General features: G+C 62.3%; 1 protein-coding gene across 1 annotated transcript; it reads right to left on the bottom strand.

The window, feature by feature from the left end:
- Positions 1–3,841: 3,841 nt before the first annotated feature.
- KLF16 (KLF transcription factor 16) lies at positions 3,842–9,456 on the bottom strand. The gene is made up of 2 exons (XM_017872997.1): positions 9,312–9,456; positions 3,842–6,226 (listed from the first exon to the last, which is right to left on the bottom strand). The coding sequence occupies exons 1-2, from the start codon at positions 9,454–9,456 to the stop codon at positions 5,925–5,927; spliced, it is 447 nt and encodes a 148-aa protein (XP_017728486.1). The 3' UTR covers positions 3,842–5,924.
- Between the last annotated feature and the right edge of the window lie 2,346 nt (positions 9,457–11,802).

Below are 11,802 nucleotides of genomic sequence, written 5' to 3'. Positions count from 1 at the left end.
CCGCCCGCGCCTCACGGACCCCGCCGCCGCCATCTTGCTCCGAGGCCCCCGGAGGCCCTCGGGACGCCGCCGCAAGGGACCCCGGGAGGGGCTGCCCGCAGCGCGCCTGCTCAGAAACGCCGGCTCCCGCGCGACCGAGGCTGGTGGCGGACCCCTGGGCCGGGACAGACGGCCGCGGGAGGAAATAAGGAGGGCGGGGGCCGCCCTGCCTGCGGTCTCCGGGAGCCTCGCCAGCTCCGCCGCCCGGCCTTTGGCGGCTGTACCGGCGCCATCTTGAGCCCCAGGCCCCTGAGGCGCCAGGGCTGTCCACGGCGCGCCTGACCAAAAAAAGCCCCGCGGGGCCCGCTATCACTCATTTGCATATTATTTCCATTCGTTAGCATATCGCCTTAAAGCGCCCTCTGCTGGACGAGGAGAGTTCTGCGGGGAAGTGGCCTTAAACCTGGACCAGGTGAAACCCACGGGTGAATTACTCTGTTCACACTCTTTAAAACTTCCCTCGCCCTGGTATACTGCTAGCTCTCAGGAAACGCCTTAATCTCCCCAACCTCGACTCTTATCATCAGTCTAATGACCAGGTCCATATTCACTTATTTTTTCAACAAATATTGAGCGCCTACTGTATACCAGGCTAGATGGTGCATTTTAACAGACAAACGAGGAACAAGGCCGGGATGGGGTAACTCTGTAATCTGGTGGGGTAGGCCCACGTCTTAATGGGAAGTTTAATCTGGTGCATTTTGGTGAGATTGTAAAATAGTGCGACTGCTATGTAAAACAAAAAACCCAAAAAGTTTGTTTTTAAGAGACAGGGTCTTGCTCTGTCACCCAGGATGGAGTGCAGTGGTGCGATCACGGCTCACTGCAGCCTCGACTTCCCTGGCTCAGGTGATTCTCCCACCTCAGCCTCCCGAGTAGCTGGAACCACAGGTGTGCAGCATCATGCCTGGCTAATTTTTTGTATTTTGTGTAGAGATGGAAGAAGTTAAGCAGAGTTACCCTATGAGCAACTCCATTCCTGGGTATACACCCAAAAAGAATAGAAAGCAAAGTCTTAGGCCGGGCACAGTGGCTCATGTCTGTAATCCCAGCACTTTGGGAGACTGAGGAGGGAAGATCACCCAAGGTCAGGAGTTTGAGACCAGCCTGGCCAAGATGGCAAACCCTGCCTCTACTAAAAATACAAAATTAGCTGGGCATGGTGACGGGCACCTGTAGTCCCAACTACTTGGGAGGCTGAGGCAGGAGAATCACTTGAACCTGGGAAGCGGAGGTTGTAGTGAACCGATATTGCACCACTGCACTCCAGCCTGGGCGACAGAGTGATACTCCGTCTCAATTAATAATAATACAAAGGTTAAGATGGCAAATTTTATGTTATGTGCATGTGATTTTACAATGATAAACGACAGGGTGCAATGATGGGGCGACGTGGGTTGGGATGGGTCATCAGCAACTCTGCAGGGGACCTTATCTAATCTCAAAGCTGTCCCATCACGGGCAGTGGAAGGGCAGACTCCTTGCCATGACTCCTGATGATGTGTGGGAAATGAAGTCTCATTTATGTGATTGCTCCATCCATGCCAGCTGGTCTTGGTCATTCATTCAGCAAATAATTACTGAGCACCTACTGTGTGCCACACAATGCTGGAAACATTCATAAGCAGAGAACCCCACCCTGGTGGAGGTGGTGGTGTAGGCAGGGAGGCAGACAGTGAACACAGGGATAAGTGAGACAGCCTGAAACGAGGTGGAAAGTGCTTTGGGAATAGAAACAGGAGAAGAGCCTGGGCTGGGGACAGGCAGGGCTGGTCTAGGTGGTTCAATGGGGAAGGCGGGATTTGTGCGGTTTTAAAGAAAATTAGGAACCGGGCATGGTGGCTCTCGCCTGTAATCCCAGCACTTTGGGAGGCCGAGGCAGGCAGACCACTTGAGGTCAGGAGTTCGAGACCAGCCTGGCCAACATGGTGAAACCTCCGTCTCTACTAAAAATACAAAAATTAGCTGGGCATGGTGACGTGCGCCTGCAATCCCAGCTGCTCGGGAGGCTGAGGCAGGAGAATCCCTTGAACCTGGGAGGTGGAGGTTGCAGTGAGCCAAGATTGCACCACTGCACTCCAGCCTGTGACAGAGCGAGATTGTGTCTCAAAAATATAAAAAATAGATAAATAAAAGATGATGAGGGAGCCAAGCAGGTTTCTGGAGGAAGGGCGTTCCAGGCAGAGGGCACAGCCCTTGCAAAGGCCATGCAGGACTGTGTCTGGTGTATTGGAGGAACAGCCAGGAGGCCAGTGTGGCTGGAGCAGAGTAAGGAGGGGGAGAGAGGGAGGAGGGAAGGGCAGAGAGAGGACGGGGCAGGTCGTGCAGAACCCTATGGGTTTCAGGGAGGACTTGGGCTTTGACCGTGAGGGGAGTGGGAGCCATGGAGGGTTGCGGGCAGAGGAGGAACCAGACTTGCCCCAGGTGCTCATGGACGCCCTCTGGTGGCGGTGGGGAGGACAAGCCGTGAGGGCACCGGGAAACCAGGGCGAGGGTGATTGCACTGGTTTAAGTGAGTCGTAACGAGGCTAGACCGTCACGGTGGAGGCCCTTACAGCAAGGAAAGGTGGCCGGATTCTGGATCTATTTTGAAGGTAGAGCCCAGGGAGTTTTCAGATGGGCCAGATGTGGGTGGTGAGACACACAGTCCTTGGGGAGTCCAGGGTGACTCCCCAAGGATTTTGACCTTCCAGGATGGCACTGCCCTCGACTGAGAAGGGGGCGTGGCAAGGACAGCCTGCGGGCGGGAGGGACGCCCAGGAGGGTCGGGGTCCCAAAGGCACCAAAAGGATGGCGCTGTTTCCAGGCACGTGTGTTGTGGGTGGGGCGCTGTAATTTAAAAGCCTAATGCGAGTATGTCCGTCAGAGATTAAGGGGTGAGGCTGCGAGTGTAGACACCACATTCTAGACATTTTGCTCCAGAAGGGCAGAAAACCAGGCAGGAGCTGGAGGGCGCGAGAGTCCCGGGAGTCATGTTTGTGGGGCGTCCGGTAGAATGGGAGGGGTGGGGTAGGATTGGGGGTGCACGAGAGAGGCTGCCCTCGAGTGAAGCCGAGAATTCGCCGCCCAGGTTGGGGAGGAATCTGGCGTGAGCCGGCGCCGGCCGCGCGATACCAGAGGCCGACCACCCCCTTCCCCGGGCAGGCTGCAGGCGAAGCCCCCGGGCTCAGCAGGTGTGCAGGAGGGGCCTGCCCTGCCCCACCCCAGCCCCGCCGGCCTCCAGGCTCTAGGGAGCGCTGGAGTCCGGAGTGGTTTTTCCTCGGGAGGGCTTCGAAGCTCTCACCGTCCCCTCTTCCCAATTCCCACGAGGGGAGCTGGCATACAGTAGGCGCTCAATACAGGAGCACGGGCGCCTGGGAGGCGGCTGGGGGATCCTCCGTGGGAGCCTGTCCCGCGCTGGTGAGCAGCCCCGGGGGCGCAGGCTCCCCCCATCCCCTGCGGCACCGGAAGGGGAGGGCGGTGGACGCCCCCGGGCGCCATGTCACCGTGCCTCGGTTGCCAGGCAACGGGGCGGGCGGGAAGCTGGGCGGGGGGCGCAGCTGTGCCAGGGCGTGGGTGACACCCGGCGGGCGCAGCGCGCGCTGTTGCAGGCAGCCCCCTCCGCGGGGCTTAGGGCTAGGGGCAGGGCATTTTGTGCCTCAGCCAGAGGGGCCTGGCCAAGACCCTCTTCACTAGCCCGCTGCCTCAGTTTCCCCACGAGGTGGATGAACTTGGGGCCGCACTAGTGGGTGGGACAGAGGGGTTCAGAGCGTGCCCACAGGCTGGGGACTGCCACGGGAGAGAGACCACACACACACTGGAGTAGGGTTTTAAAAGGGGCTTGTTTAATTAATTAAATACAAGGATGAGGCCAGGCAGGGTGGGGGAGGAGCGCCACCCACGGAAAGCGCACGCCCCTTGGAGCCACCTCCCCTGCAAACGGCTGGAACCAGGTCCCAGTGACCAGCAGCTCCTGAGGGAGTGGAGGGGTGGGCGCAGGTCTCTCCAGTCCCCTGGACACTGGAGAGGGACCCGGTTAGAGAGTTCTGGAACCCACAGCCCTACCCTCCCCTACTCCAGACAGGCCCCAGCCAGGGCTGGGGCCAACAAGACACTAAAGGAAAACGGGGCCCCAGTCCCCCACCCACCCCCGCAGACTAAGGCATCTCACTAGCGCTGCCAGAGGAGGGTTTGAGGCTAGGGACAGAGAACACAAAGGGCCGAGGGCTGGATGGGGCAGACCCTCCGAGCCCAGCTCCGGAAGGGCGTCCCCTGCCTCCCTCCCCGCAGGACCCCAGGCACCCATCCCTGGATCCTGCCAGGCCGGGGCTGGGTCCAGGTGCACACCAGTGGCCATCCAAAGCCCCCCTGCCCCCAAGCGAGATGCAGGAAGGTTCTGGAACAAAAGGGGATACCAAAAACCTCCTGCAGCCAACAGTGAGGGGATTCACCTTTCTGGGTCTTGGACGTGGAACCTAGGACCCTTCGCATTCCAGGCTGGGGGTCCTCAATAACCCCCCAGAGGAAATGCAACCCAGGCCACAGCAGGACGACCCCTGGCAAGGACACGAAGGTGGCCCCCGAGGGAAAAGTCCCCACCCACCCAAGTTCAGCTCAGAGACCCCCCCACACACACACTCACACCCCCTGAGGATGCCGGACCACCCACGGGGGCCCAGAAAAAAAGAATCCGTGCCTGAAAAAATATTCTACCCGGTGCAAAAAAAAACGAACTACCCCAGGAGGCTGCACAGCCAGCCCTCTGTTTCCAGTCCACGAGGCAGGACCTCGACCACGGGCCAGGGCCCACCTCTTCCAGGCACCCAGGAGAAGGAGGGGAGGTCGGGGAAGCAGGGCCTGGCCAGGCTGCAGCCCACGCCCGGAAGAGCCTGCAACCCCGGCGGGCATGGGCTCTACGGCCCCACCTGCAGGCCAGGGAGGGCAGTGCGGCCCAGTGGCTGCAGGTGTCCTTAAGAGAGTTGATTGTCACATGATACCGCAAAGGCCAAAGTCGGCAGGGCAGGGGCTGGAGGGCCAGGCCCGGTGCCAGCCTCCCCTGCAGCCTCTCTCTCCCACCCACCCAGAGAGGGGGAGCTAGGGCCCCACACCCGAGAAGAGAGGAAAATAAATAAGCCGGCATTCCCTCCTGACCCCAATATCCGCCTCCCACCTCCCGACCTCCAGAGTCAAATGTTCTTTGGAAGAACCCAGAGGTCCCCTCCCTCCCCATCCCAGGTCTCAGAAGCAAGACCTGGAGCCCCTCCAGGCATCCTAAGGACTCCCGGCTCCTGGCTCTACCCCCAAGGTCTGGGGGGGTGGGCAGCCCCTAATGTGGGCAGAACCTGTGGACACCTGAGATTGAGTACCCGAGTGGGGGGCGGCCGGGCTGCACCCCCGTTTCCCTGAACTACTCCCATGGCTTTCGGTGGGGTGGGGTAGGGTGGGGCGAGGCAGGGGGCCGTGTCAACCCCCAGCTCCTCTATGGCTGTCTGCACGCTTCATCCCAACCTGCAGGGATGGGGCAGGGGGTGCCTTCCCTGGGCCGGCTCCCAGAAGTCCACTCCACCCCCGCAAACCCCACCCCGGGAGGGGGGCAGCAGGGGGTGGTGGAGAGGAGAGGGGAGGACCTCCTAGCTGCCCCGGGGGGGCCCCGTTGCACAGATGGGAAAAAAGTTAGTATCATGGCTATTTACAGACACAAGCCCCCGTCACCCATCCTGAGAGCCACCTCTGAGGTCAGGCAGACCCGGGTCCAGTCTCAGGCCCCCTCCTCGCTCTCTGGAGGGGGGCAGGGGCGTCTTCAGGGTTTGCCCACAGCTGGAAGGGGACCGGGCTCCCCATGGGTCCTCACTACACCCCTGGATGGCAGAAGCATCCTGGTGGTCAGGGTGGGCTGGACGAGGGCCCTACAGGCCTGCGGGGGCTGGGCTGGGCGTGGGGCTGGGCGCAGGGCTCCCGGCCAGGCTGCAGGGCAGCGAGTCGCTGGGGGAGGTACTGCGGGCACCAGGGCGCCGGAGCAGGTCCGGGTGGAAGCCGGGGTGGCGGCGGGCGTGCTTGGCCAGGTGGTCGCTGCGGGTGAAGCGCTTGGAACACAGAGGGCAGGAGAAGCGCTTCTCGCCCGTGTGTGTCCGGTGGTGGCGGGCCAGCTCGTCGGAGCGGGCGAACTTCTTGTCACAGCCCTGCCAGTCACAAGCAAAAGGGCGTTCCCCTGTACAGAAAGACAGAGACAGAGACAGCGGTCAGCGGCGAGGAAGATGACAGACACATTCCAGCAGATCCCAAAGAGTGGCGGGCATCTGTCCTGTGCTGTTTTAGAGGCTAAGTTCTGGGTGTGAATTTAAAACAGGGAAAAGTGTGAAGAATACAACCCCTACCCACCTCCAGTGGCCCCACACGAGACCCTAATAAATAATCCTCGCATTTCCTACCAGCTCTTAGAAAGGACTCTGCGGCGAGCCCAGAATCTGTTAACTGTAAGTAAGCCCCGCAGACCCCCAAGGCTGAAGCTCCCCAGGCCGGCGCAGCCTCTGGCCCCGGGCAGGACCCTGGCAGGGATTAGCAAAGGCCTCCAGTGTCTGTCCCAGGCACAGGCACGTTCAGAAGGCATGTTGGGCTTTCGGAGCACACGGGTCAGGCTGTCCCTGCCCCTCCCGAGGGACATTCAGGGGCCTCCCGTCTGTGCATGATCCCCTCCTTTTCCAAATGACTACCTGGGATGGGGGTACAATCATGGCAACTTCCCTAACCCTCCTGGCCCCTCCGAAAGCAGAGGGACGTAGGAAGAACCCGTAGGCACAGTCAGTCTGGGCCCTGATCTTGGGGTGTGGTTAGATGGAAGGCAGGGAGGAAAGCTCACAGGGAGGGGAGGGGGCGGGGTCTCCCGGGAAGGGGAAGGGCCTGGCTGGCTGAACTCGCCCCACCCCCACGGGACAGACGGCGCTGGGCAGGGGCGGGCCACCACCCGGCCACTTCCTCCACAGACCCCTCCCACAGCCAAGGCCGGGCCTCGCCCATCCTGCCCCTAAGCAGCCGTCGCCATCCTGGCCTGCCTGTGTGCCTCCACCCCGTGTGGGTCTTTGCTCTAGAACTCTGCCGCCTGACCCCCTCCCTTTAGCCAGGGTCTCATGCCCACAGCATGTGGCATCGCGATGTCAGCATCTCCCCACCAGATAGGGGTCTCCAACGACTGGGGAGGGACAGGTCAGTCCACTTCCACCCAGGGCCCGGAGCAGGACAAAGGGCCCTGCGTCCCCGAAGCTCCCACCCTTTCGGGCCATGACCAGGTACCCAGGACCCTGGCATTCCCAGATATTGTTCCCGACATCCCAGGGTTTTACAGGGTGGGTTGCGTGGATGGAGACTGAGCGCATGTGCCCCTCGTGGCACTGGATGGAGCCCTGAGTAGCAAGAGAGACATCAGAACCAACTCCCCTGGGTGGCCCAAAGCCTATCCTCAAGGAAGCCACAGCAGGGCCAGGGCGGCCAGGAGGGTGGTCAGCTGGTGGACTACAAACTGGGCAGTCCACGCCCAGCACTGGGGACTGCTCTTGCTCTGGGAGCACTCCCACCAGTCAGTGAAAAACTGCAGCCAGCCAGGGGCCTGGAAGGACCCAAAGCAGGGACTGTGGTGAGGAGGTACAGAGCTGGCAGGGGGGGCACGGCCATGCTCAGGGTGACCTGGTGACATCTCTGCTCTAAGAAGATCAGGGACTGCCCTGGGGAGCCTGGCTGAGGAAGGGGACGCGAGGGTGAAGGGGTCTGCCCACTGAGAGGCACCAGCGATCACCCATGACCCGAGAAGAGCTGAAAGAAAACACCTTCCCTTCTCCCCTTCCCATCCTTCCTCCCTGCCAAACGCTGACACCCTCAGCAAAACAGAAGACGGCAGACAGAGACCAGCAGCCCTCCTCCCCAAGAGGTTGTGAGTCCAGGCGGCTGGAGAGGGGGAGAGAGCGACTGTCACCAAGACCAACATTAGCCTCAAATCCCTGGGGCTGCCTGCTCCACACCCCAAGTCTCCCCCAAGCAACCCAGGATGCAGACAGCAGCAGCTGGGGTCGGGGGTCCCTCAGCTGGGGGCCGTCTACAACCAAAGCAAGAGGCACAAAGCAGCCCTGGAAGGGACCTCTCTCCCATCTCAACCACTGGGCCCTGACAGCTCCCAAGGGCCTCAGTCTGGGGAGGGGGTCTGGCTGTGGGAGCGCGGCTGGAACAGACCACAGGATGGGGGCGCGCGCCCCTCCAGGGAACATGCCGCCGTGCCGCCATCTTGCAAGGCACAGGCGGGGAGGCGGCAGGAGGGAAGGGGGGGCATCCCACGGCTGGGTGCCGGGCAGTCAGATGGTTCACTTCCCCTTTCAGGGCGGTGGGGCTGGTCCCCACTCCCTCTCCCCCAGTTCCAGTTTGCAAAGAGGAGCAGGTTGCCAAGGGGGGCGAGCGGGGCAGGGGCGCGCGGCCGCTGGGAACACAGCTGCCGCACGTAGCTCGGCGGCGGCGGCGGGGACATCCGCAGCCCCAGCCGGCCCTGCTCACGTGGTCCCACTCCCGCCGGGGCCAGGGTCGCCTCGCTGGCCTGGGTGCCTGCCAGCCCCGCCCCGCTCTCGGAGACTCGGGCGCGCACGTGCGCACGTGGGTGGCAGGGCAGGGGGTGCACGGGCTACCCACCCCCGCCGCGCTGGGCGAAGCGCGTCTGCGAAATGCCAGGCCCTGCCTCTCACACAATCCGCTCGCAAGGAGGAGGGTGGGGTGAACTTTTGGGGGCCCAGAGTGCGCTGGCTCCCAGCCGTCCGGGCCCCCAGGTGCACAGCCACCCGGCTGCTCGGCGCTACCGGGCCAGGACGCAGCCCCCGGAGGATGCGGTGGGTGGGGACAACGCGGGAGGGCAGAGTGGGCGGGGCCGCGGTGGACTTGACCCTCTGACTCAGGCTGGGCCCGGGTGAGCTCAGGACAGCCTCAGAAAACAGGCAGGCTCAGAAAAATGGAGGCCAGGAAGTCCTGGAAACCTGGCCCGGCCCCGTCTGAGCCGGCACAGGAGGGGCCTGGAGACGGGACTGCGGGACTGTGCCATGGGCCCTGGTTCCAACAGGGAAGCCTGTCATCTCCTGAGCTTGTCTGGGGGGGCTTGGGGTGGGGAGGGGAGCTGTGGCCGGCCGCCTGCCGGGGCACTCGTTCACCTCACAGATGGGGTCGGGTCTGTAGGGGAGGGCACAGGTAGGGAAGACCAGCCCCAGCCGCAAAGCAAGCATTCCGGGAGAGCCAGGAAAGGCGGGGGCCGGGGGAGGCCTCTTACCCACCCAGGGAGGGGCAGGGGCTCCTTAAGGTGATCCTTGAGCAGGTTCTATAGAAGCTATAGGTAGCTGCTTCTGGGAGCCGCTGCAGAAAAGGGGGAACACTGGTGGTGAGGTAGCACCAGCCTGGGGGTGGGGTCTCGAATACCATCTGGGCCATAGCAACCCCACACCCACTGTGCCCCAGTTCCCCTGACTTCCCAAACCCAAAGCTTCCTGCCTCCCCCATCCCCACTCCTCCAGTAGACTTCCCCTTTCCAAACCCTCTGCTGTTCCCGCCAAACACGCAAGCAGGCATACCGGCCCATGTGTCTGTCAATCCCGAACCTCCCCATGTGCCACCCCCGCCAGCCAAATCTCATCGCCTTCGGGATCTGTCCAGACCCCACCCTGCCCCTCCCAGCTCACGCCTGGACTAGTGCAGTAGTCCAGCAGCTCCCGCCTGGGCCACCCAGACTGCGCTTAGCTTTCCTGAGCTCCACCCTGGCCTAGGATCAGAGCTGACGGCTCTGAGCAACACCCCCCCTCACAGTGGCCTGGTGCCCCCCAAGCGCCCTTCGTCAGCTTCTCTGTCCTTGTGCCAGGCTTCCAAAAACACGCGCATCTTGTGGGTATAGTATCTGCACCCCTGCACTCCAATAGGAGCTGAAAGCAGGTACTTCATTCACAGCTGGGTCCCCAGCAATGCCCAGCACAGGCCTGGCATACAGCAGGTGCTTAATGCATATCTGTGGAAAGGAAGAAGGCCTAGGGGATCAAGCTCTGGCTCCAACAAGACCAACAGCAGATAATGTTTGCTCAGCATTTTGAATATCCCTGTCCCACCCCCCCCAAACTATCACTACTCCCTTCTCCCTAAAAGGAGGTCCACCTGAGGCCTAGCCCAGGCCAGGACCTCCTGACCTCCTGCTCCAGACTCTGGGTACCTGGGGGTAGGCAGGGGACAACCCCCTCAACAGCCCTGGTGCCTGTATAATCTCTATTCCAGAAATGGCCTGAGCCAGGGCGGCGCCCCCCGCCCCCACAGCCTGCCCCGCTGGTATCATCTGCCTCCTCCCAGCCGATCCGTGCTGCTTTTATCAGACAGCCTGGGTGGGGGGGGGTGGTTATCACCCCCCACAACCCTGGGGGAGCCCTCCCCCATCCCACTAGCTGGGGCACCTGCAGGCAGTTCCAGCTGCTCTCTACACTCTGCAGGCTCGAGAGGCGGTGGGTGGGGGAGGGCAGTCCCTGGCCCCCTACCCCCCACCGCCTGTGGCCTGGCACTGCCCCGCCCCAGCTCTCCCCGATAAGCTGCCAGTTCTCCCGAGCTCTGCCCACCCGCACTGCCATCCCGACCCTACAGGAGCTCACAGTTCTGCCTGGGGGTGGAGAGGAGAATGAGGTGGGGCATGGCTGTGTCCCCCTCTGGGCCTCAGTTTCCCCACCCACCTGTTCTCCTGGGGCCCTCTTCAGCAAAGGATCAGAAACCTGGCAGGCACTCAGACACTCCTCTGCACACCTCGTCCTAAGGAGTCTCCCTCCAACCCAGTGCACAGACCAGCACGCCTCTCTCCCTCCCACATCTCGTCCTGCCCTCCTCAACCCCTCTCTGATCCTAATCCCTTCTCCATAAACGGATTTGCCTCTGCAAAGCTCAGCCTGCCTCGAAGCCGCCCCCAGCGTCCCCACCCTCGGGATTAAGTGCAGGGCTTCACCTTGCCAAGGTGCCCCCTCCCCACCTCAATCAAATCCCTACCTCCACAGCAGGCCCCAGAACCAGCACATCCTCCCTCTCCCATTCCCTGTCCCACCCAGCCCAGTGGGCCTCAGGCTGCCTCCTCCAGGAAGTGCTTTTCGTCATCACTAGCATCCCTGTTGCCACCACCCCGCTGCCCCCCGCCCCCACGAACACAGTTCCCTAAGTCCTGGGGCGCAGGGACTGGAATGCTCGGCGCTGGCCTGCAGCAGGGGCTCACCAAGACCTCTCAGGTGCAAATAAACGGGACTTCACGGGGGGATACAACCGGGGGTGACCCTGCAGCCCCCTGGGGGGCAACTGACAAGGTCTGGGGACATTTGCGACTGTCACGACTGGGGAGGGGGTGCTCCTGGCATGGGGTGGGTGGAGGCTGGGGACACTGCACAGCACCCTGCAGTGCCCAGGACAGCCCCTCCCCAGAAAACCATCAGGCCCTAAATGTCTCCGTATTAAGTGCGGAAGGGAGAAGCCCTGTGTGAGAAGACCCATTCCAGGTCTGAGCCCCTCTTCTGCGGAGGGTGTCGGCAAACCCTCAGGAGGTGCAGGCTGACAGTGTGCCGGGCACTGGCATGCCGGGGGCGGGGGCCCCCTCCGGGGATGCAGGGGTTTGGAGAGCAGGGAGCCGACAGCCAGCCTCTCCTCCCGCCCCCGCCCCAACTCGCTGGCTCGCTCACTCTCCGTAACCATAGCAACGGCGTCAACATCACCCACAGCTTCCAAAGTCCTTCCCCGCCCCACGCAGGGGGGAGAGAGCCC

This window comes from Rhinopithecus bieti, unplaced genomic scaffold, assembly GCF_001698545.2.
Source record: "Rhinopithecus bieti isolate Rb0 unplaced genomic scaffold, ASM169854v2 scaffold_7901, whole genome shotgun sequence".
NCBI lineage: Eukaryota > Metazoa > Chordata > Mammalia > Primates > Cercopithecidae > Rhinopithecus > Rhinopithecus bieti.
This window is presented reverse-complemented; position numbering and strand designations above follow the sequence as displayed.

Bases quoted from the DNA above. Each gene is read 5' to 3' on its own strand.
- KLF16 (XM_017872997.1), bottom strand. From the start codon at position 9,456: ATGGTATTCGAGACCCCACCCCCAGGCTGGTGCTACCTCACCACCAGT. The intron at 6,227-9,311 runs GTGGGTAAGAGG...CTTTCTGTACAG, and splicing joins GAGCCCCTGCCCCTCCCTGG to GGGAACGCCCTTTTGCTTGT.